The 25,710-nt window shown below is 40.9% G+C and overlaps 2 protein-coding genes across 2 annotated transcripts; one reads left to right on the plus strand and one right to left on the minus strand.

Annotated features, from left to right (window-relative positions):
- The first annotated feature begins 6,873 nt into the window (after positions 1–6,873).
- Positions 6,874–12,625, plus strand: LOC121577143 (prostaglandin E2 receptor EP4 subtype-like). The gene is made up of 3 exons (XM_041890926.2): positions 6,874–7,878; positions 7,973–8,333; positions 12,591–12,625. Exons 1-3 carry the CDS (start codon positions 7,096–7,098, stop codon positions 12,623–12,625), a joined length of 1,179 nt encoding a protein of 392 aa, XP_041746860.2. The 5' UTR covers positions 6,874–7,095.
- A 2,711-nt stretch (positions 12,626–15,336) lies between these two features.
- Positions 15,337–25,414, minus strand: slc35e1 (solute carrier family 35 member E1). The gene is made up of 6 exons (XM_041890406.2): positions 24,754–25,414; positions 23,302–23,372; positions 22,511–22,648; positions 21,587–21,712; positions 20,715–20,960; positions 15,337–16,453 (listed from the first exon to the last, which is right to left on the minus strand). Exons 1-6 carry the CDS (start codon positions 25,079–25,081, stop codon positions 16,217–16,219), a joined length of 1,146 nt encoding a protein of 381 aa, XP_041746340.1. The 5' UTR covers positions 25,082–25,414; the 3' UTR covers positions 15,337–16,216.
- Between the last annotated feature and the right edge of the window lie 296 nt (positions 25,415–25,710).

Below are 25,710 nucleotides of genomic sequence, written 5' to 3' on the forward strand. Positions count from 1 at the left end.
GTAAGGAATGGGATTTAAGAATATATACAGTGGGGGAAAAAAGTATTTAGTCAGCCACCAATTGTGCAAGTTCTCCCACTTAAAAAGATGAGAGAGGCCTGTAATTTTCATCATAGGTACACGTCAACTATGACAGACAAATTGAGAAAAAAAATCCTGAAAATCACATTGTAGGATTTTTTATGAATTTATTTGTCACGATCGTCTTGAGAAGAAGCGGGCCAAGGCGCAGCATGATATGCGTACATAATGTTTATTGAATGTACAACACAACGAACAAAACAACAAACGATACGAAACGTGAAGTCCTACGGTTACACAAACCAAACGGAACAAGATACCACACCAAAACAATGCCAAACGGCTACCTAAGTATGGCTCCCAATCAGAGACAACGAGCTACAGCCGTCTCTGATTGGGAACCACCCTGAAAACATAGAAATACCAAACTAGAACACAAAACAATGAAAACTCACACCCTGGCTCAACATACAAGAGTCCCCAGAGCCAGGGCGTGACATTATTTGCAAATTATGGTGGAAAATAAGTATTTGGTCACCTACAAACAAGCAAGATTTCTGGCTCTCACAGACCTGTAACTTCTTCTTTAAGAGGCTCCTCTGTCCTCCACTCGTTACCTGTATTAATGGCACCTGTTTGAACTTGTTATCAGTATAAAAGACACCTGTCCACAACCTCAAACAGTCACACTCCAAACTCCACTATGGCCAAGACCAAAGAGCTGTCAAAGGACACCAGAAACAACATTGTAGACCTGCACCAGGCTGGGAAGACTGAATCTGCAATAGGTAAGCAGCTTGGTTTGAAGAAATCAACTGTGGGAGCAATTATTAGGAAATGGAAGACATACAAGACCACTGATAATCTCCCTCGATCTGGGGCTCCACGCAAGATCTCACCCCGTGGGGTCAAAATGATCACAAGAACGGTGAGCAAAAATCCCAGAACCACACAGGGGGACCTAGTGAATGACCTGCAGAGAGCTGGGACCAAAGTAACAAAGCCTACCATCAGTAACACACTACGCCGCCAGGGACTCAAATCCTGCAGTGCCAGACGTGTCCCCCTGCTTAAGCCAGTACATGTCCAGGCCCGTCTGAAGTTTGCTAGAGTGCATTTGGATGATCCAGAAGAGGATTGGGAGAATGTCATATGGTCAGATGAAACCAAAATAGAACCTTTTGGTAAAAACTAAACTCGTCGTGTTTGGAGGACAAAGAATGCTGAGTTGCATCCAAAGAACACCATACCTACTGTGAAGCATGGGGGTGGAAACATCATGCTTTGGGGCTGTTTTTCTGCAAAGGGACCAGGATGACTGATCCGTGTAAAGGAAAGAATGATTGGGCCATGTATCGTGAGATTTTGAGTGAAAACCTCCTTCCATCAGCAAGAGCATTGAAGATGAAACGTGGATGGGTCTTTCAGCATGACAATGATCCCAAACACACCGCCCGGGCAACGAAGGAGTGGCTTCGTAAGAAGCATTTCAAGGTCCTGGAGTAGCCTAGCCAGTCTCCAGATCTCAACCCCATAGAAAATCTTTGGAGGGAGTTGAAAGTCCGTGTTGCCCAGCGACAGCCCCAAAACATCACTGCTCTAGAGGAGATCTGCATGGAGGAATGGGCCAAAATACCAGCAACAGTGTGTGAAAACCTTGTGAAGACTTACAAAAAACGTTTGACCTGTGTCATTGCCAACAAAGGGTATATAACAAAGTATTGAGAAACTTTTGTTATTGACCAAATACTTATTTTCCACCATAATTTGCAAATAAATTCATTAAAAATCCTACAATGTGATTTTCTGGATTTTTTTTCTCATTTTGTCTGTCATAGTTGACGTGTACCTATGATGAAAATTACAGGCCTTTCTCATATTTTTAAGTGGGAGAACTTGCACAATTGGTGGCTGACTAAATACTTTTTTTCCCCACTGTACATATATGGACAAGCAATGACAGAGCGGCATGGACTAAGATACAGTAGAATATTATAGAATAGAATGCAGTATATACATATGAGATGAGTAGTGCAAGATATGTAAACAGTATTAAAGTGACTAGTGTTCCATTTCTTAAAGTGGCCAGTGATTTCAATAGGCAGCAGCAGCCTCTAATGTGCTAGTGATGGCTATTTAACAGTCTGATGGCCTTGAGATAGAAGCTGTTTTTCATTCTCTCTGTCCCAGCTTTTATGCACCTGTACTGACCTCGCCTTCAGGATGATAGCGGGGTGAACAGGCAGTGGCGTATATTGATCCTTGAGATCAATATACGCAATTAGCCTGGGGACAAGGTTAGTGCGTAATTAGTTTTTTTTCTTGGGCATCCCTTTACTTTTGAGTAGTTGTCCCCCACGATGAAATCGGGGAGGGGACTGTGGACCGGTCTCCGTCCGTTGGTACGTTCGTCACACGCGATATCTCAGACAGCACTGGCCCAATTTGGACGAAACTTGGGTGAATGATGCGTCTCGCCATAGAGATCCAGCATTTACAAAATTAGACTGAGTGGCTATATAGTGGTGCTATAACAAGCGATTGAAAATGCTAACTTTGAAAGGTCACGCACCTCACCCCGTTTTGACCTAAAGTCATGAAATTCGGTACATACAGTTGAAGTCGGAAGTTTACATACACTTAGGTTGAAGTCATTAAAACTCATTTTTCAACCACTCCACAAATTTCTTGTTAACCAACTATAGTTTTGGCAAGTCGGTTAGGACATCTACTTTGTGCATGACAAGTAATTTTTCCAATTGTTTACAGACAGATTATTTCACTTATAGTTCACTGTATCACAATTCCAGTGGGTCAGAAGTTTACATACACTAAATTGACTGTGCCTTTAAACAGCTTGGAAAATTCCAGAAAATGATGTCATGGCTTTAGAAGCTTCTGATAGGCTAATTGACATAATTTGAGTCAATTGGAGGTGTACCTTTGGATTTATTTTAAGGCCTACCTTCAAACTCAGTGCCTCTTTGCTTAACATCATGGGAAAATCAAAAGAAATCAGCCAAGACCTCAGACTACTGTTTGCAACTGCACATGGGGACAAAGATTGTACTTTTTGGAGAAATGTCCTCTTGTTTAATGAAACAAAAATAGAACTGTTTGGCCATAATGACCATCGTTATGTTTGGAGAAAAAAGGTGGTGCTTGCAAGCTGAAGAACACAATCCCAACCGTGAAGCACAGGGGTGGCAGCATCATGCTGTGGGGGTGCTTTGCTGCAGGAGGGACTGGTGCACTTCACAAAATAGATGGCATCATGAGGAAAGAAAATTATGTGGATATATTGAAGCAACATCTCAAGACATCAGTCAGGAAGTTAAAGCTTGGTCGCAAATGGGTCTTCCAACTGGACAATGACCCCAAGCATACTTCCAAAGTTGTGGCAAAATGGCTTAAGGACAACAAAGTCAAGGTATTAGAGTGGCCATTACAAAGTCCTGACCTCAATCCTATAGACAATTTGTGGGCAGAACTGAAAAAACGTGTGCGAGCAAGGAGGCCTACAAACCTGACTCAGTTACACCAGCTCTGTCAGGAGGAATGGGCCAAAATTCACCCAACTTATTGTGGGAAGCTTGTGGAAGGCTACTCAAAACTTTTGACACAAGTTAAACAATTTAAAGGCAATGCTACCAAATACTAATTGAGTGTATGTAAACTTCTGACCCACAGGGAATGTGATGAAAGAATTAAAAGCTGCAATAAATCATTCTCTCTACTATTATTCTGACATTTCACATTCTTAAAATAAAAGTGGTGATCCTAACTGACCCAAGACAGGGAATTTTACTTGGATTAAATGTCAGGAATTGTGAAAAACTGAGTTTAGATATATTTGGCTAAGGTGTATGTAAACTTCCGACTTCAACTATATGTCCCTCCTCACAATGACCCATAAATCCGCCATTATGGATTGTCCACCATTTAGAATTTTGTGAAAAACACTTAAAACGCTAGTCATCTGGCACCGAATGACCGATCTGCACGAAACTTGAAATGTGGCATCTATGGACAAAGGTCTCTCAAAACAATATTTTCCAGACTAGTATCTAAAACAACATTGCCGCTTTTGACCAATAAACATTCACATGGGCGTGGTCTGGCACATAAAGGCATATAAATCAGTCACAGATTTTCGCAAACAATGTCAAGACTCAACATATGCAAGAACATTCATATCGACCACATGGCAGCACTATAACGGCACATGTTTTGTTACCATCAGTATAGTCTAGTTTGAATTGTTGTCCCTAATTGGCACAAGGGAGGGGTGCTGCATCATTCGTGGGGGACAACATGTTTACTGTTGCCTTGTTTTATTTTGACATGGTAAAAAGTTAAACATTTTACTATACCAACAACCAAATTATTTTTGTTTAATATTCAAAATGAAACAGAAAACTCTCTGAAGCCAGTAGCACCCAATTGTGAGTTATCAAGCTTACTTGCTATATGCACACATAGTATGTGTGGCAGTCTGGCAGACTGCCAAATGCTGTTAACATGAAAACTTAAACAATGCCTTCTAAGGAGAACTACAGTATAAAATAAAGACAATGACATGGAGTACAAATGGTTGTCATTTGAAATCTTGAACCGAACACACCTAACTAGGGAATAGGCAACATATTATATCCCTCAGATGAAACCCAGTACAGGAGTTTGGTCATGACTGGTAACACCTCATGCAGCACCAAGATGTGACGTCCAGTGCTCTATATGGAAGGAAAACGAATAGGCAATTTGGATGCAGGACGTTGATATGTCTAAAATCTAAAGAATTGGCTTGACTAATGGGGGTCAACTGCTTCTTAGTGATTATATGAGTAAGTCATGGTGAGCCCAAACAGTGCATGGTCAGTATCAACGCATGCAAACTTTTAAACAACACCTTCTAGGGAGACCTACAGTATACAGTATTATATCATCTGACAAAGACCATGAATGGCATTCAAATGGTCCATTTTCAATACTAAACTGAAAGTGAACACACCATACTGAGGGTATACATACTGTATATACCACTCAGATGAAACATAACCTAATCTGTTTATTCACTCACCGGCCAGTTTATTAGGTACACCCATCTAGTACCGGGTCTGACCCTCCTTTGCCTCCAGAACAGCCTGAATTAGTCGGGGCATTCTACAAGGTGTCGGAAACGTTCCACAGGGATGTTGGTCCATGCTAACGCGATGGCATCTCGCAGTTGCTGCAGATTGGACGGCGGTACATTCATGCTGCGAACAGTCCGTTCAATCTCATCCCAAAGGTGCTCTATTGGGTTGAAGTCTGGGGACTGCGCAGGCCACTCAAGTAAATTGAACTCGCTGTCATGTTCCAGGCAATATTTTTCCACTCCTCAATGCCCACGGGAGCCACTTCTTCTTGTTTTTAGCTCATAGGAGTGGAACCCGGTGTGATCGTCTGCTGCTATAGCGCACCCGTGACAAGGATCAACGAGTTGTGCATTCTGAGATGCCGTTCTGCACACCACTGTTGTACTGCACCATTATTTGTCTGTTTGTGGCATGCCTGTTAGCATGCACGATTCTTGCCATTCTCCTTCGACCTCTCTCATCAACGAGCTGTTTTTCGCCCACAGGACTGCCGCTGAATGGATGTTTTTTGTTTCTCGTACCATTCTCGGTAAACCCTAGACACAGCCACAAGAGCATTAGTGAGGTCGGGCACTGATGTTGGGCGATTAGGCCTGGCTCACTGTCGGTGATCCAATTCATAACAAAGGTGTTTGATGGGGTTGAGGTCAGGGTTCTGTGCAGGCCAGTCAAGTTCTTCCACAAATGTCTCAACAAACCATTTCTGTATGGACTTTGCTTTGTGCACGAGGGCATTGTCATGCTGAAACAGGAAAGGGCCTTCCCAAAACTGTTGCCACAAAGTTGGAAGCACAGAATCGTCTAGAATGTAATTGAATACTATAGCGTTAAGATTTCCCTTTACTGGAACTAAGGGGTCTAGCCCGAACAATGAAAAACAGCCCCAGACCATTTTACCTCCTCCACCAAACTTTACAGTTGGCACTATGCATTGGGGCAGGTAGCGTTCTCCTGGCATCCGCCAAACCAAGATTTGTTTGTCGGACTGCCAGGTGGTGAAGCATAATTCATCACTCCAGAGAACGCGTTTCCACTGCTCCAGAGTCCAATGGCGGCGAGCTTTACACCACTCCAGCCGACGCTTGGCGTTGTGCAAGGTGATCTTAGGCTTGTTTGTTGCTGATTGGCCATGGAAACGCATTTCATGAAGCTTCCCACGAACAGCTCTTGTGCTGATGTTGCTTCCAGAGGCAGTTTGGAACTCGGTAGTGAGTGTTGATTTTTACACGCTTCAGCACTCGGCGGTCCCGTTCTGTCAGCACTTACAGTTGGCCCGGGGTAGCTCTAACAGGGAAGAAATTTGATGAACTGACTTGTTGGAAAGGTGGCATCCTATTAAGGTGCCACGTTGAAAGTCACTGAGCTCTTCAGTAAGGCCATTATACTGCAAATATTAGTCTATGGAGATGCCCATATCTGTGTGCTCGATTTTATACACCTGCCATCAATGGGTGTGGCTGAAATAGCCGAATCCACTAATTTGAAGGGGTGTCCACATACTTTTGTGTATATATAGTGTATTTACATAATTTGGGAGTTGTGACATTTGAATGGTTAAAACCAAGAGAACAAATCCATTCAACGAATTATAATGTTCTTTCTTGTGATCCAGTCCATCCACAGTCTGGGTTTTGCTGTTGAGATGTTAACATCAACACAGACGCCCCACTGGGTATGATACATCTATTAGGACCAGATTGCTGGGCGTCACGAGTGCATTTTCAGGTTTTTCCATTCACGGGATATTTCAAAGATTGATGTCAATGTAGGCTATTGAACAGAAATCATGAACATGAAACAGGGATTTTACAAGAGAAAATACATTTGGCAACATCTGCTTGGATTTGAATGGACTCTCAAGAAATAAGGAGCATCTATCAACAACAAAAAGGAACAAATAGCGCGCATTGGATCGCCTTCTTTTGGAACGGAAAACATGAACGATACATATAATTTCACTACACACACTGTGCCTGACAAGTCAGCTGCAGCGATGGCTTTACCTGTATTTATGTTTGCAGTTGGTGTCATTGGAAATATAATAGCAATAGCCGCTCTATCTGGATCTAAGCAAGGGCGCAAATCGTCCGCGTTCTTCGCCCTAGTTTGCGGTTTGGCTGTCACCGATCTTCTTGGAACTTGTCTGGCCAGCCCAATCACTATAGCCACTTACCTCGACAAAAATGTGCTATATGACCGTCATCTTTGTGAATTCCATTCCTTTTTGTTGCTGTTCTTCGGAGTGGCTGGACTAAGTATTATATGCGCAATGTCTGCTGAGCGCTACCTCGCAATATGCTGCCCTTACACATACCAAAGATGGGGAATTGGCCAACATTTTGCGCGCAAGTGCTTGTTTTGCATTTATCTCACCAACATTGTATTTTGTTGTCTCCCAGTGATGGGTATGACTGAAAGCATGAGCCAGCCCTCCAAAACCTGGTGCTTCATCAACTGGATGGCTCATGAGCCGTTGTCTGTAGCCTATTCGTTTTTATATGCCAGTGTGAGTTTTCTACTCATATTGATGACGATAGTCCTCAACTTTGCAGTTTGTGGCACTCTATTGATAATGCATCGCAAGAAAATCCAAAGTCCAGTTACAAGAGGGAGCACACGGGCGCGTTGGACAGCGCTTTCCTCCGGCGTGGAAGCCCAAATGATGACGGTGCTCATGGTGACCTCCGTGGTGGTTTTAGGTTGCTCAGCCCCGCTGGTGGTAAGAAACGTCTTCATATTTTATATGTTTGTTTAGTTTGTCTAAGAGGAAAGCAGTAGGTCTAATGGGCATATATCTTGTCATTCTGTTGTAGGTGCGCGTATTTGCTAACCAGATATCACGGGAAGATAATTCCCATGCAGATTTGAAGGCTATTCGGATTGCCGCCGTCAACGCCATCCTTGACCCTTGGATCTACATTCTGCTGAGAAGGACTCTGTTCAGTAAGATTAGGAGATTCTCTAAACGGGTTTACATTAGTCGAAAAGGCAAAGAACCCATGTTACCAGTCAAATCGTCACAAAGAACTTTGCACTACCAAGGAGATATTACAAACACCCATGTATTCACACACCTCCGTGAAGCACTGTGCAGCAGCACCAACATCAACCAACTGTCAGCCAGTCTCCAGGTGAGCCCACATCACGCAGGGGGGACAAACATACCTGCGGAAAGTAGGGATGCTGAGGGTGCTGCAGCACCCCCTGAAAAATCAGAATTTAAAAAAACAGTGAATTCGGAAAGTATTCAGAACACTTGACATTTTCCACATTTTGTTACCTTACAACCTTATTCTAAAATGGATTAAATTGTTTTTTCCACTCAATCTACACACAATACCCCATAATGACAAAGCAAAAACAAGTTTAGAAATGTTTGCAAATTTATTTTTTTTAAAAAAGAAAAGAAATATGCCATTATTATTCAGACCCTTTACTCAGTACTTTGTTGAAGAACCTTTGGCAGTGATTACAGCCTCGAGTCTTCTTGGGTATGACGCTACAAGCTTGGCACACCTGTATTTAGGGAGATTCTCCCATTCTTCTCTGCAGATCCTCTCAAACTCTGTCAGGTTGGATGGGGAGCGTCGCTGCACAGATATTTTCAGGTCTCTCCAGAGATGTTAGATCGGGTTCAAGTCCGGGCTCTGGCTGGGCCACTCAAGGACATTCAGAGACTTGTCCGGAAGCCACTCCTGCATTGTCTTGGCTGTGTGCTTAGGGTCGTTGTCCTGTTGGAAGGTGAACCTTCGCCCCCAGTCTGATGTCCTGAGCGCTCTGGAGCAGGTTTTCATCAAGGATCTCTCTGGACTTTGCTCCGTTCATCTTTCTCTCGATCCTGACTAGTCTCCCAGTCCCTGCCACTGAAAAACATCCCCACAGCATGACGCTGGCACCACAATGCTTCACCGTAGGGATGGTGCCAGGTTTCCTCCAGACGTAACGCTTGGCATTCAGGCCAAAGAGTTCAATCTTGGTTTTGTCAGACCCTAGAACAATTGTTTTTCATGGTCAGTCCTTTAGGTGCCTTTTGGCAAACTCCAAGCGGGCTGTCAGAGTGACCATCCGGTTCTTGGTCATCTCCCTGACCAAGGCCCTTCTCCCCCGATTGCTCAGTTTGGCCTGCGGGCAGCTCTAGAAAGACTCTTGGTGGTTCCAAACTTCTTCCATTTAAGAATGATGGAGGCCACTGTGTTCTTGGGGACATTCAATGCTGCAGAAATGTTATGGTACTCTTCCCCAGACCTCTGCCTCGACACAATCCTGTCTCGGAGCTCTACGGACAATTCCTTTCGACCTCATGGCTTGGTTTTTGCTCTGACATGCACTGTCAACTGTGGGATGTTATATAGACAGGTGTGTGCCTTTTCAAATCATGTCCATTCAATTGAATTTACCACAGGTGGACTCCAATCAAGTTGTAGCAATATCTCAAGGATGATCAATGGAAACAGTATGCACCTGAGTTCAATTTAGCATCTCATAGCAAAGGGTCTAAATACTTATGTAAATAAGGTATTTCTGTTTATTTTTATTTTATAAATTTGCTAACATTTCTAAAAACCTGTTTTCACTTTGTCATTATGGGGTATTGTGTGTATATTTATGAGATTATAAAAAAAAAATCCATTTTAGAATAAGGCTGTAACGTAATAAAATGTGGAAAAAGTCAAAACATTTTTTCAGTATCTCTGCTTTGGCAAAAAAGGTAGTTGTATAATTAAGAACAGTATCTTGCAGGATTCAATAGTTGGAATTGTAAGAGTTGTTGCCCTGTCCCTTTCTCTGGGATTGTCCTTCTAATGGAATCCAGAAAGAACAAAACCCTGTCCTCAAACATTTACATCAAAAGGTACAAAGTTATGGAAAAACACACAACATCCACATCAAATAAAATATTTTTCTTGATCAAATAACATGGAAAAAACCCACTTTTTGTGCAGTATTAATTTATCATCCTTACAAACTACTTAATGTAAGTTACTGTATTGTACATAGGCTGGTCATCTAGGTTTGTACCTGTAGACTTCTCCATCACCATGAAGAAAAACAATGCACAATACAGTAATTGATTACAGTGATACATCAAGTGGTTTGTGATGATGTGGCTCAGTTGGTAGAGCATGGCGCTTGCTTGGTTGTGGGTTCGGTTCCCACGGGGGACCAGTACGAAAAAGTATGAAAATGTATGCACTCACTACTGTAAATTGCTCTGGATAAGAGTGTCTACTGAAAAAGAATGAATAAACCATTTCAGTTTTCACATAGAAATAAGTTGCATTTGCAAAGTATTTCAAGCACGCCAATACTCCCCACTTCCCCCAGATTGTCCGATATCGAGTCTCACTGAATGTGTTGTGTCTAAATAATTGATGATGGTTGGAAATTCACCTGTTTTCATTATAGAACTTTCAAAAACATTAGGTAAATTGACTAAATTAGACAATCAATGTTAACATTTCAATTAAAGATAGGTCTTGTGCTCAGGCACTTGGCCTATCACAGCGAGGTATAAGTATTACACCAACAATAACTTTCACAATGTGAAGTTAAAGAGACCAAGAGTTATCCGTTTTATAAAACACCAGGTGTGATTAGTGCTGCAAACCAATTCAGACTTTCTAATCCAGGGATCATCAACTAGATTCAGTCGCGGGACTATTTTTTTCTTGAGAGGATGTTCGGTGGGCCGGAACATAATTACAAATAATTTGTAGACCGCAAATTGACTGCAAGAAGCCCAAACAGACATAATGTTTGACTAAAACATAATCATTTCAAACCTTGCTTACATTTGTATACAATCATGTGTCTCTCTATTATGGTGGGAATACAGATTTCTTAAATTAAAATCACGTGGAGCTCATTTCCTGGAGTTTTTACATGTCCAATATATATATATATATATATAAATATATATATATATATTATTGTTTTTGTTCAGAAAACTGGGGGGATAAAAAACAGAGTTGGTCTAAGGAATTATCAGGTTTTGAGTCTGTTGAGCTTGGTCTGAGATGACCTGTTTTTCCCCATTGAGGCCCCAGAGAAGGGTGTCCATTACTTGTTAAACCAAGACCCTTGCTAATAGTGTGATTAGTCACTGTATAACAGACCCTTGAGGGGCTAAGGGATCAAGCTCAAAGGCAGTTAATGCACAAGATGTAGAGTTTAATTTCCCGGATCTACCCCTCACCAACCCTAAAAAAGCACACGTTTCACAGCAGACACTTTGGTGCCTCTTCTGCAGAGATGTAAACAACCTCAGAGGAGCAGGAGGATGTAACCTGGACTCAGGGGTAGACGTAACGTAGTAAATGTAAATTTGTCTCCCTCCATCTAGTATACAAAACATTAGGAACACCTGCTCTTTCCATGATATAGACTGACCAGGTGAATCCAGGTGAAAACTATGATCCCTTATTGATGTCACCTGTTAAATCCAATTCAATCAGTGTAGTTGAAGGGGAGGACATTTAAAGCCTTGAGACAATTGAGACATGGATTGTATGTGTGACATTCAGTGAGGGTGAATGGGCAAGACAAAATATTTAAGTGCCTTTGAACAGGGTATGGTAGTAGTTGCCTGGCGCACCGGTTTGAGTGTCGAGAACTGTAATGCTGCTGGGTTTTTCACCCTCAACAGTTTCCCGTGTGTATCAAGAATGGTCCACCACCCAAAGGACATCCAGCCGATTTGACACAACTGTGGGAAGCATTGAAGTCAACATGGGCCAGCATCCCTGTGGAACGCTTTCGACACCTTGTAGAGTCCATGCCCTGATGAATTGAGGCTGTTCTGAGGTCAAAAGGGGGTGCAATGCAATATTAGGAAGCTGTTCCTAATGTTTTGTACACTCAGTGTACGTTACGTTTCATTTGGTACAGTATGTATTAATTTGTGGATGCCAATCAACCATTTCATATATGTTACGAATTACAGTTAATATGATGTTACAAATTCCTATTTGTTGTGGCTAACATTAGCTAGGTGGCTAAGTAGTTGCAAAGTAGCAACAAAAAAAGTGAGTACAATAGTTGACATTCGTGTTATACGCCCGACCAACCGCCTTACTTTCATTTTTGGCTTAAGTAACCTTCTGTCTTATGTAACCATACCAAACGTAACATATCATACTAATGAGTGTCCAGGATTTATGTTACGTCTAGTCTATCCCACTGGGCACACACTAGTGTAACCAATGTGGAATAGACGTTGAATTGACGTCTGTGCCCAGTGGGATGAGACCAGGCTGGATTTCCCCACGTTTCTCTCCTCTAAAACTTGACTGGACTGCAGCTATGCATCTCAGGAGTGCTGTTACCCCAAAAAAAATCTGTCTTTGAACTTTGTCATGGGAGAGTGACTCATCCCAAGGGAGATGACTAGTTCCTCTAGGTTGTGTTCTTATTCTCTGCCCGTTCACCCAGAAGTGTGCACTTGTTCACTTCCCCTCATGCTTTAGGGGCTATATTACCAAACTGTTAAATATCAATAAAAAGTACAAGATTGGTGAAAGCAGCTGGAGGGACTGCTGTTCCTATTAAATCCATGTGAGGAAATGTACTGGTGCATTATTTGTGAGAAGGGTAGAGTGGAACAGCAGCCGCAAGTCTTTGTGTAATAGTTGTTAGATAAATGTGTGGGTAAAGTCTCCACCTCTCCATTTCTGAATTCCCTAGCCCAGCATTTCCCAAACTCGGTCCTCGGGACCCCAAGGGGTGCACATTTTGGTTTTTGCCTTAACACTACACAGCGGACTCAAATGAGCAAAGCATGATGATTAGTTGATTATTTGAATCAGCTGTGTAGTGCTAGTGCAAAAATCAAAACGTGCACTCCATGGGGTCCCGAGGATAGTTTGGGAAACCCTGCGCCTAGCCCCTATGGCACTGTAAACATTGGATAGGTGTCGCTACAAAATGGATACAAAGCTACATTTCCACTTAGTGGGTAGTTAATTCCACCAATACAAAGTCCTATTGTCCTCATCCAAGCAACCATCAAATACCCATGCCATGCCTGAAAGTAAGAAATGGAGGGGAAATATTATGAACTTGTGAGAATTCTATTCTTATTCTTGACACAAGAGGGAGCACTAGTTTTATATTGGATAGGCTGAAGAGTTGAGTTAAAATTCATACTAGCCCAGATTAAACAATTGAAAACAATGCATTGAACATAGATAATCATCATTATAATTACTGTCAACAATAACAATAGTACATATAAGTTATAGTAATAGATTTGAGACTCACGTTCATCCTTTACCAATGTAAGCACCCACCTGTCCAAAGTCAAATTAATTTTTACTATGCATTCACCTTTATCAAGAAAATTAAATCATACATTCATTTCACAATGCATTTATTTTTTAGACATTTAAAAATAGTATTTACTAAACGTAAGACGACAACACTGTGCATGGTTGCACTTATGTATACTTTTCTGTACCTAGACACCATAAATAAAAATCTATAAAACATTGGTTCAGTAAAAATGCAGTTTTTCAAGATCCTTTAAAACACACTTTTTTTTGCATTTATACAACTTTTACAAAGCAAACCCCACACATCCAAATGTACATTCCAGTAAATAACCTCATAGCAAATACCGTCCCAGAGCTAACAAAGTTTCTCAAAGTTCATGTTCAAAATGTTATCCATTAGCTTACTGTATAGACAAATTAGGCTTTATGTTAAATTAAACATATCCATAATGCACATCAGAATCCATCACTCCGTGCTACTGCATCAAAAAATAAGAGTAAAACAAATCCTTGTGTTGCACTTGATCCAGGTAGCGCCTTTCATTTGGCACCTCGCATAAGGACGTGACAAACTCAACCATAGATTTAAGAAGAGACCTTGAGACAGTTGAACAAAATGACATACAATAATAAAAAATAAGTAGCAAAATAATACGATGGGATCAAAGTTTGCTTAGCACAGCTCTTCATACATCTTATGTTGTGGGGTGACAGAAAAATAATTTTGTCTAATCCAAATCGTGGCTCCAACATTTGATCTTCCTTCCACAAATAAAACATTGCCGTACTTTATAAGCCAAGGTGAAATCAACCTTTATACAAGTTATCAGATTTCTACAAATAGTTTTCCCTGTAAAGACGATTCAATAGACAATGATAGGAAAAAGTCATGTCAAAACTCATTCATGAGGACATGCAGATAACAGGCATAAATGACAGTCAAATGTAATCAAATCCCCATGGTTACCTATAGCCTAATCACCACGCCAGTATCAATTTCATTACATCACCAGACCAAACCTGCCCAACTAAATGATATGGGAGTTTCACTAAATGGACTATGATAAACTTGGAACTACCTGAGAATTCCACACAAGCTCACGCATAACACAGTTCCTCAAGTGTGTAAATACACATGGACCCTCTCTGTGCAGCCATCTATAACTATACAGCACATACCGTAGGGGGATTTTCAAATACATTATTTATATTTATGGTAAACAGCAAAATTGCTTTTTCTAAATCTCAGCATATAGTTTGTTGCCGGCCAGTCGCTGAAAATGCAATAAATAAAAGGTTAGAGCCAAACTTTCCTGCCATTAGGAAACAGCAAAGAAATTATCCACTTAAAATGCTTGAATGTGGTACAACAAATTGAAACGCGCAAACTCAAATGAAAAAGTATTTATATTCAACAAGGATTACATTTAAGTTAATGGGGATTGATAACATTTTACTAGAGCTTCACACAAAAGTTAGTTACAGTCTCTGTCACATCTTTCATTGATTTACAAAGTGCAAACCTTAACCAGTTCAGGTGCTTCACACCGGCTTTGAAGAACAGCTATTGTTCCCTGTAGGCTAAATTACTCGCATGCAGGGGGAAATACTATTCCTTATTCGGAACATGATTTTAAGTGTGAATATTAGGAACAAAATGACAGCCAGGCTAAACAAGTGGAGTCTGACACTTAAGCCTGAACCAATAGGTCTGCCACATTAAACTAGGTCCATCTCAGTTACCTGACCCTTCTACCCACATATTACACAGGTATTACCAGATCAGATATGAATTGATTAAATTACCGTGATGTAAATATGAAGAAAATAAATGATAGAAAAAAATATGTTTTATTGTCACGCACACTGGCTAGGAGCAGTGAAATGTGTTGTTTTACAGGGTCAGCCATAGTAGTACGGCACCTCTGGAGCAAAATAGGGTTAAGGGCCTTGCTCAAGGGCACAGACAGATTTTTCACCTTTTCGGATTGGGTATTCAAACAAGCGACCTGTCTGTACCTACAACCGATTACATACATTTTCATGCCTCCATCACTAGTTAAAGACAAACCAGAAAATGTCATCAGGTCAAACGGTTTTACATGTATAGGACAAACATTGCCAATCATTAATGTAAAATGTTCAGGTCTTCTGTGATAAAATTGGGGTCAATGTAACTGAGGGCAAGCCTGATTCACAAGGCATTATGGGCATGGTAAACATTTCATGGTCTTTGATATACAGTTAAAGTTGTGATGTATTTATTTTTAACTACGCTATTGTAGCTACAGTAACAATTATTCCCACGTTAGCAAACTCCCACAGAAAAAAATAATACAAGAACATCCCTTCCTTAGCAAGCAAACAAAAAACAAACAGATAGTTCACTCCAAAATCTAAATGTCAAACGAGTCCATGTTCCAAGCCATCTGTTACGTAGATCCAGTGGTATGCCTCAATCCCAAATTAACTGGAAAGATTGATACTATCTGCAACAGTTGACGAGGGACAGGGTTGGAAGTGGACGACTTTTGGGGTCTGAAAACATCTGACAAACTTTGATTTTGACTTAACTATCCCTTTTAAGTGTTCATATCAAAATAAATACAACACAAGGAGGTGAAGAGAAGATGTTAGAGAACGTGTTTGGGACAAAACGCTGGCCAACTCATGACTGATACTTCACTCTTCCGCCAATACGACAGTCCTTGCCTTCCTTTTTGTTAGAGGTGGTTTAAGAATGCTGCTGGAAACAAATACAATATGTCCTTGGAGGAATCCACCAGCCTAAACCACATACTGGTGATTGGAGGCGCCGTAGTTCATTGTATAGGCCTGCCGGCTGTACTGGAAGTGGTCGGTCAGCACGTTGCTTCGACCATACTGAATGTCTGAACCTTGGGAGAAAGGCACTGAACCATTGGGCTGCGTCTTGTCCACTCCCAAGTTGTCGAAGGACATCATGTCCTGCTTGGAGGAAGGCAGCAGCTTTTTCTTAGCTTCCTTGTTGCCGTCATATTTCGCCTGTTGGCAGTGAAGAGAAGGGAATAGCTTAGTGTAGCACATAACAAAGGATAACAAAAAAATACACATTTATGTAAATTAATCTGTGTGATTTCCCAAAGTTAAATGTGGTAAACTTTCCTCAGTGGGGGAGGGTTTCAGAGCACCTTACAGAGCCACTGTTAGAAACGTTTATTTTTAATGCAGCGTGAGCACTGTGGCAGCAACAAGCACAATTGCAAGTTTGGTTGTCATTTAAGACAGTTGAGTGACTTTAAATATCAAATTGCATGATGTGAGGAGTGTAGCGCAGTACATTGGGTTATTTAAAATCACATCTGGGGCTAGGTTTAAAACCAATTGGCAATAGATTTTCATGCGAATATTCAAAAATCTGCATAAAGACAATATGCACATTTTCCCACCAGTGGTGTGTTTCCACAAAATTGACTTGTTGCGGATGATGTAGTGCACATAAAAAGTGTTTCCATCGCATTTTCAACTCTACAGATCATTTTGTCACAAAAAGTGTTGCATTAATTAGCAAATGTGCCCACTCTGGTCTTGGCAGGTACACTCTATCCAACAGCTGGCAGATACAGTGCGGGTAGGCTAGCCTACATGATGACATTATTATGGATAGAGGAAGATTATTTGTATTTGTCAAATGGCAGCCAAGCATCGATCATCATGTCACCAGAATAAGAGCCTCTGTATTTATTGGAAAGCAGCATCAAGCTCATCAGAATGCACTTTCACCACCCTGTGAAGTTAATCATAATTTATTTCATCTGTAGCCTAATAAATTCAGGGCCCTATAAAATCTGTGATACTGAGACAGCGGACGGAATCACTGAATCCAGACATTAAAACAGAATTCAACATTCAAAAATGTATTGAACTTAGTAGGGAACCAACTAAATGAATTGAAAATTAATTAAATTTGCAGAAGTTTATCATAAGACATGAACAGAACGCATCAGTGATATGTATTTCCTGCAACTTTCTGTAGAGGCAACGAGAATTCCCCTGTCTGTGTATGCGCAGCTACCACTGTGTAGCCGTTAACGATGATGCTAATGAAAAATCTTCTGCTAGATGGAAAGGCTTTCCCAAAAACTACAAAGTAGCCTATGCTTGCTTACCTGGCAGAATGAAATCATTATTTGCATCAATCCAGTGGGTATTTGTTTTGCAAACTCTACCATCACATGTGCGCTACAAAAACATCGCTAAATAACAGCCTCTTGCTAGGTGTGGACTGGAATTAAAGGGAACTACATCAAAAAATCGACATTTCTAAACATTTTCCCAGACCTCAAGTGGTCTCTTGGTGTGGTTTAAGCATTGTTGTGGACTTAGAACATCCAATTTAGTTGTTTTCTATTTTAAAAAGTGTGATTTTGAGTGAAAGCCTGAAAATAAAATAAAAATAAAAAAAGGGTAAAACGGAAACCTGGAGAAAGCCCCCCTGGAGAAAACGGAATCAGACAAAAACTAAAACTGATTTTATAGGGCCCAATAAACGGCATGCTTTCCTGAGACATTGTGGGAGGACCACACAACATATCATTGCATGAGTCCAAGTTTACTTCGATATGATATTTGCACATAAAGGCATTTTCACCGCCATCTGTCGCATAATTAAGTTGACCGACGTAAAAAGATTCCACCATGTCTAATGAAAAAATAGTCTATTGACATTTATGAAATTGTATCGACATTTCCTGTTTCCATCAGCCCGGTGGTTAATTTATTTTATGCGTCAGGTAATTCATCCACATGAAATGGTTGGATGGAAACCTGGTTCGGGATGACATATATATATATTTTTTTACATACATGTAGCTATACAGACGCCGCGTAATACAATAGAATCTGACATTTTCCAAAACGTTGGCCACCAACAACTAATTCAACTTAGTTCATGAAATAGATGAACAATTAAATCAAACTCAGCATTAAGCATGCAGGTGCATAATATAGCCCAAATGGGAGATGTAAAGCCATGTGTGACTCTTTTCAGGAAACTAGGCGTATGTCGCAAGTCAGTACTTCACAGGAGAGGCATTTGAACGTGAATATTTATTTTTCTATCAAAATACGTTATACGCAAATACAAATAAAATTGTTAAATTACAAACCTAGTTGGTTTAGCCACGGAAAAAGACAGGAACCTTCCCACTAGCCATGATAATGGATGGGCTGGACATGCCGGGAGATGAGTTTGGATTGGTCTGCCATGTAGCATGCTTCTGTGTGTAACGTGAGCTGTTCAGTATGTGTTGATAGTCCTTTCTACCACACCGTTTTTGAAAGATTTAACATTAGCCATCGAGAACTACAAAAGTTTTGCTACTTTTCTCAACAACACTGATGCGCTGAATTTAGCAAGAGCTATCGACAGATCAGTTGGAAAAAGTGATGGGCTACCTTCTGCACACGCCACGGTCAGTGTGAACCGGAGTGACTTGACAACACTGGCCAAACAAGATGTAGCTACAAACAAGAGAGTTAAATGGTTCCAGTCTGCCGTGAAGCGTTCATCCATGTATACAGGTAAGAGTCTAACTACATTTTCAGATATAAACGTTTCTAATTTTGTCAGAAAGTCGTTGTTATTGCATGTTAAAGCATACTGTTAGTTAGCTAGCGAACATTAGCTTGCTGGCTCGCTAGCTAACATTATGTGTATGATCTGTGTAGTAACATTATTCAAATCAGAAATCCATTTGCATTGCTAGTTATAGCCTAATGTTAGCTAGCTAACATTGAACCTAGTTTGTTAGCTTAAGCTACCTTCAGATTCATACTACAGCTATGACAATGTTTGTATTGGTAGTAGTATGAGTTAGGATTATGCCGGTTCGTTGTTTTAGCTAGCTACATGTCTAAACAATAGACTCCACTTCGGCCTGATTATTGCATGACCCATCAAATTAGCCAGGTGGTTCTGGGGGTGATTATGGCCATCTATTGTATTTCATGAACATGTGTACATGTCTAGACAATAGTGACCCATCCACTTAGCTAGATGTGGCTGGGGGGGATGGTTATTGCGTTTCCTTCACGACCCATCAATTTAGACAAGTGTGTCGGGTAAGCATAATCTAATAATTATAAAATGCTTATAAAATATTTTTATCTGGCCTTAGCCCCACCCATCTCTTTAAGGATTCACATGAGGCCATGTGGTAACCATTTCAGTGTACCGTTTACACCTTCTGTATCCTGTGCATGTGACAAATAAACATATATTTTATTTGATATAGCATGTGTTTAGCACATGGCCTCACATGTGAATCCTTAAAGAGATGGGTGGAGCTAAGGCTTACGAGGGTGTGAACGATGCTGAATGGGTGTAGACAAAGAAGAGCTCTCCAGTAGGTGTACCAAAACATTCAAGAGCCATTTTCTCAAAAGTGGGATTACAAGTTTATCAACTTTGAAAGCAGAATTACTTTCCCATTGTTCCTCAACTGCAGTGTATGATATACCATTTTCTAGCTCTGAGTCTCTACTTTTATCCAATGTAAAAAACACAATTTCAAATTTTGCTACATAAGACCGAATCGAGGCGGTCGGTCGGTCACATTTGACATTTTAGTCATTTAGCAAACGCTCTCATCCAGAGCGATTTACTATTAGTGCATTTATCTTAAGATAGCGAGGTGAGACAACCACAAAAACACAGTTTTCCTCAATAAAGAAGTTATCAGCAAAGTCGGTGCTACTAGGAAAAGACAAGTGCAAGGTTATTCTTTTTATATGTGGTTGTCTCACCTTGCCATCTTAAGATGAATGCAAGAACAGTAAGTCACTCTGGATAAGAACGTTTGCTAAATGACTAAAATGTCAAATGGCTTTACGTCTCCCATTTGGGCTATATTATGCACATGCATGCTTAATGCTGAGTTTGATATAATTGTTCATCTATTTCAAGAACTAAATTGAATTAGTTGTTGGTGGCCAAAGTGTTTGAACATTTCAGATACTATTGTACTACGCTACAGATGTCTTATTTAAGATACTATTTAAAGAGGTAGGGTTTCAGACGTTTTTGAAAGATGGACTGAGTCCAAGAGTCCTTCACACTCGCACTTCTCTTTTTTCTTACTAGCACTGATTTAGCAAACAGTGACTATTTTGAAGGTTTAACTTGCAATAATTTTGATAAGTGGTTGTTTTATCCATTTTAGTTGAATGCAGTGATTGTAATGACTGGATAAGTGCGTCTGCTAAATAACTCAAACGTAAATGTAAGCATGTCAAAGAGACTCACCTTGTTGTACAGGAAGACGCCCACTATGGCTGTCATCATGCCCATGATGTTGGTGGAGCTGACAGGGTTGCGTAGCATTAGGAGCGATATGCTGATGACCATGATCCTCTTGGTGGCGTTGGCCACAGCATAGCTCAGCGGGCTGACCAGGTTGAGGACACTGAAGGCAATGACGTTCTGGGCAAAGTTACAGAAGCCGCTGACCAGGAGGAGGAGGAAGGTGCCGGTCCATTCAGACATTCCCGTCTGGAGGGGTTATGCAGAGGAGGGAGAGAGAGGAGAGGGGAGAGGGGAGAGAGAGAGGGAGTGATTACTTGGATATTTGGAGAGAACAATGGGTTTAGTCATGAATTTCTAGGATCCAGGTTGTGGTCTCAATGGGACAACTGAATAAAAGGCAACCGGATACTACAGATTTTGTTGTGTGGAGGTAAATGTAGTATTAGGCAAAAGCAAGTGGATAATAAAAGTATGGTACATACTGTGTAAAAAAAGGTTTTATGGTACACACCAGAGGAAGCTGGTAGGAGGGAATCATTGTAATGGCTGGTATGGAATAAATGGAACCATATCAAACATATGGAAAACACGTTTGACTCTGTTCCATTAATTCCATTCCAGTCATTACAATGAGCCCGTCCTCCTATAGCTCCTCTCACCAGCCTCCTCTGGTACACACTGTATGACATCCTGTGGACTTGTGTATGGTACATATATAATATGTATGACACACACACACCACTACCAGTAGATGAAACACTATCATATAAGCCCATAAGCCGGACAACAAAATATCACATTATTTGACGCATAACGTATATGAACCTGTGCATACACTTTACCAAACTGAAGCACATATTATTTTAACTCACAAAATCCCCCTCAACCAAGAATGAGGAGAGGTCCACCAGAACCCACGTAGGCACCATGAAGAAAACAGCATTGAAGCCCAGTATGTTGAGAAGTCTCAGGTGGTGGATCCTCGTGTCCCGCAGCACCTAAAAAGCAATGCATATTAATTCATAGCTTTGTCATTTCTTAGGCCCACCATTGCAGAAAACAACTGTTGTTGTGTTGACCTTGGAAATCCGTGGGCAGCAAAATATACCTCAAGGCCACACAAAGACACATCATTATAAATTGAGAGGGCACAAATTCCTTGTTCGTTGAATGCTTTGGTTTTCTTCATCAACAGCATGATAATTAACAGTTGGTAATTAACAAGACATGGTTGTTAAAGTCTAACACTACAAATTCAAACAATAATTTAACTGCAGGGTTAGTAATATCAAAAGTCATTCTTAATTCTAGCGCATGTCAGTTTTCATAACACAACATTTAACAGAGTAATGTCTAATGGGGGAAATATGTCTTCCTCAAATATTGGTTGAAGGGAGGCCACATCAGCATAGTACAGGACACACCCATACTGCACATCTACAGTATGTAAAGAAAAAATACATTGAAAAGATTCACAAGGCTTCACACTCATTAGCCTTGCACTTGAGTTTTCCTTTCAAGTGTTTTCATGTTTAGTATGAGTGCTGTCTACTATATCTGCACTTGAATATTGCAAGGAATGCTTTTGCAGTGTGCATGATCCATTCCTTCAAGGGCAATACAGTATTCTATTAAATAAAACATCTTGAGTTTATTCTACAACTATTACCCAAACGCATACTTCATTCAAAAGTCCACCAGAGTTCAAAATGTGCTCTCCAGCTATACTTTTATCCATCATCTAACAACACATAAATAATAGCATTTTTCAAAGGGTGCAGACTGGTAAGACGTACCTTTTTGGAGAAGATGTTTTGCAGAGAGAAGCAGAGTGTGGCGGCCAGGGCACTGACTAACCCAGATACATCAAAGGACATTTCTGTCATGGTGGCCAGAAGCACTCCTCCGATGATGGGGATGAGAGATAGGTACACCTGAGACAGCCACAGGACAGGAGTGCAAAAGAGAAAGGGTCACACTTTATTTGGGCAGTCCAGATTTTCCATCTGTAGAGGCTCTACAGATGGTCATACTATCAACAAACGATCTGTTGATAAGCAACTGCTTGCTAAGGTTACAGTTAAGGTTACTTTTAGAATAAGGGTAAGGGTTAAGGTTAGGGTTGAGTTAGGGTTAGGTTAAGGTTAGTAGATTGTTAGTTGAAATGTTACTGATAGTCTGTAGAGTATCTACAGATGGACTATCCAAATAAAGTGTTACTAGGCCAGAGTCAGGAGGATTTTCCTAATCATGGAGGAGTCTCAAAAAGTATGGTTGAAACAATTGTCATCCATACACATGCAGCTGTTTTGCTCATTTGTCACATTCACCCTACCTCTAAATGGCTATGACACATAAATAGCTTTGTTATTGTGTAACACTACTACAGGCCCTGCAGTGTTAACATTATGTAAGAAGAGGAGGGGTACTTTTTCCTGCCTTAAAGCTGCTACCTGTAAATACACCTGCAAGGCTGGCAGTAATATGCGCCAACACACAGGCTCACATTGTGCCACATCACCATTGCTTGGACAAAATATCTTCCAAAGCTGCTTTATGTACACAATACGTTTCCTGAGTTACTCACTTTCGTCGTTTGCTTCTCCTTCATGATAATCCTTGATAACAACACAACCCATATTGGCATTGTGGCTTTGACTGTGGGGTGAAAATAAACAAAGAATGTCAGATTGGAAAATGGATCCTGTTCAGTGCTTGAATTGAGGACGGGTATTGATTGGAAAGGTAAGGAGCATGACTTTTGAGATACAGTGGTTTAAAGACTTCAGGCCCATGTGACTGTGCCTCACACCTACAGTTTAAGTTTCATTGTGTCTTGTGCGTCACAGACACGCCCCTGGTAACAAAACAAAAAAAACTTGGAACTTGCATATTGCATCATCACACACCTTTTTTATGACCGTGCTTCAACCATAACTTCACGTGTCAGTTAGTCTGGTGAGACAGCAATGAGTTACAGTTACACTGTATGAGGTCTTACATCATACATTAGGTACCTAGCTAATTAGGAAGTAAAGGGCATAATACATAGGGATTGACATTAAGTGTTATCGGGGGCAAGTTAACTGTGCAGTCAGGAAACAGTAATTTGGCAGGTAGAATTTTCGCCAAATAATTTCAGCCCCCTAAACGGATCATTCTGGTTCCTCACAGTTAGTTAGGTGACAGACAATGGCATTTCCGTGTGTAAACAACTACTTTACATTTTCAGTCAAGTGACCATAATCTTCGGTTAACCAAAAAATACTTCTGACTTGCCCGATGGGCTAGTGCTGTTCAGACCTAAATTCCAAATCATGACACGGTACCATGAAGTTCTGCTTTCTCATAGTAATGAGAGCATAATTCAGATACTCATTGTGAATAATCATACTATACGCTTTTATTTAAGGATGACAAACTGCAGTCACATATTCCCCTATAGGCTGTAGCAGGTAGTTGTATTAGGCTAAGTACGCTGTAGTTGTAACTATGGACATCACATGACAGGCAAGAAGGCATCATAAGGAAGAACACAATATAAAACCTACTGTGAGCAGAAAAACGATGGTAAACTCACAGGTCTAACCATTTACTTAATGATATCTGGACCAACCACAACTCAACGGAGACTCAGCCTTACTGTTCATTGCCATTGATGCACTCACTAACTGTAAGTCCCTCTGGATAAGAGCGTCTGCTAAATGACTAAAATGTAGTGTAGCTACAAGTTTCTAGCCACTGCCACTGGCTAGGTGGGGCCCTCCCCCAAACAAAAAGGTATTCAAATAACCCAGTAGTTATATTACTAAGGGGAGACGCAAGCTCCTATGTTAATCGAAACGTGGGTAATATAATTAACAGCCTCATGCAAATGAAGCTAATTCACTTAAAGCTTGTCTAAATCGTCCAGCACAATATACCAATTCATTCCTCATTGAGGTTGTTGCTAGCAAGCTAACATTCCATATAGCTAGTTAGAATGGCAAGTAATGATTCTGAGCTAGCTAGCCTGATTCAGAGCTCGTGCAATGCTTACCAGTGTGTGCGTAGGAAACAGGTACCTTCCATATACTGAAATGGGCCGACACAGATGCGAAGTATTTTCCAAAAGCTAAAGGGAGAATATACCATTTGAAGTATCTAGTTGGTACTTCTGTTTTGGGGACTCCCCATGCCCGCAGCAGCGGTGGAAGGAAGACGACGATTGAGAATATATGAAAAAGCGAAACGGTGACAGGATAAGGGAACCCATTTAGAATAATTTTGTTAACTACGTTGCCTCCCGAACTAACAGTATACCAACAGAAACAGAGTAAAGCTATCCGGACCCCTTCCTTGACTGGGGGACGCTCCACCGCAGCCATCTTCCAGTTCGGAGTCACCGGCGGCAGTGTATGGCAGCAAGGCCAGCAGTGAGACGTGGAGCAGCTACTATGCCGCGTTTCACACCACTCGGAAACTCAGAACCTCCGAGTTAATATTAAGTGCGTTTTTTTTGTAGAGCTTCCTTTTGGTTGATTCTGATACGTTCCAAGTGGGGAAACTCGGACATTATCTTTCTACAACGAGTTTCCAAGTCATAAAGTTCCGAGTTGTCATGAACGCGGTAGTATGTACAACGCTGAGAAAATACTCCTCGAGCCTGTTCGAGAGCATCAAACCCGTGATGTGTCATGGGTAAATTCTGACTGACTGACTGATCTACAAATAATAATGAGTCGTTATTTATGATGCAAGGTGATTTGTAGATCAGTCAGTTGGCAGTCGGCTGCACTGGCCGTGTTCGAGAGGATCAAACCGTAATGTATCATGGGTAAATTGTGACTGAATTACAAATAATAATGAGTAGTTATTTATGATCAGTCAGTCGGCAGTCGCCTGCACTGTCAGCTGAAATGTCGAACAAGCCCATTGTCGGCTGCAATGTCAAACAAACCCATAGATGTATTGCTGATTGCGTCACTTCCTGCAATCAAACCGCCTCCAAAGATTC

This window comes from Coregonus clupeaformis, chromosome 11 (assembly GCF_020615455.1).
Source record: "Coregonus clupeaformis isolate EN_2021a chromosome 11, ASM2061545v1, whole genome shotgun sequence".
Classification (NCBI taxonomy): Eukaryota; Metazoa; Chordata; class Actinopteri; order Salmoniformes; family Salmonidae; genus Coregonus; species Coregonus clupeaformis.

What these genes read in the sequence shown, in the direction of transcription:
- LOC121577143 (XM_041890926.2), top strand. Translation starts at nt 7,096, where the DNA reads ATGAACGATACATATAATTTCACTACACACACTGTGCCTGACAAGTCA. An exon ending in GTTGCTCAGCCCCGCTGGTG is followed by an intron (nt 7,879 to 7,972) that starts GTAAGAAACGTC and finishes ATTCTGTTGTAG; the next exon opens with GTGCGCGTATTTGCTAACCA. An exon ending in GACAAACATACCTGCGGAAA is followed by an intron (nt 8,334 to 12,590) that starts GTAGGGATGCTG and finishes CCGTTCACCCAG; the next exon opens with AAGTGTGCACTTGTTCACTT.
- slc35e1 (XM_041890406.2), bottom strand. Translation starts at nt 25,081, where the DNA reads ATGGCTGCGGTGGAGCGTCCCCCAGTCAAGGAAGGGGTCCGGATAGCT. An exon ending in TGTTTCCTACGCACACACTG is followed by an intron (nt 23,373 to 24,753) that starts GTAAGCATTGCA and finishes TTCACCCCACAG; the next exon opens with TCAAAGCCACAATGCCAATA. An exon ending in TCTTGGTTGAGGGGGATTTT is followed by an intron (nt 20,961 to 21,586) that starts GTGAGTTAAAAT and finishes TAACCCCTCCAG; the next exon opens with ACGGGAATGTCTGAATGGAC.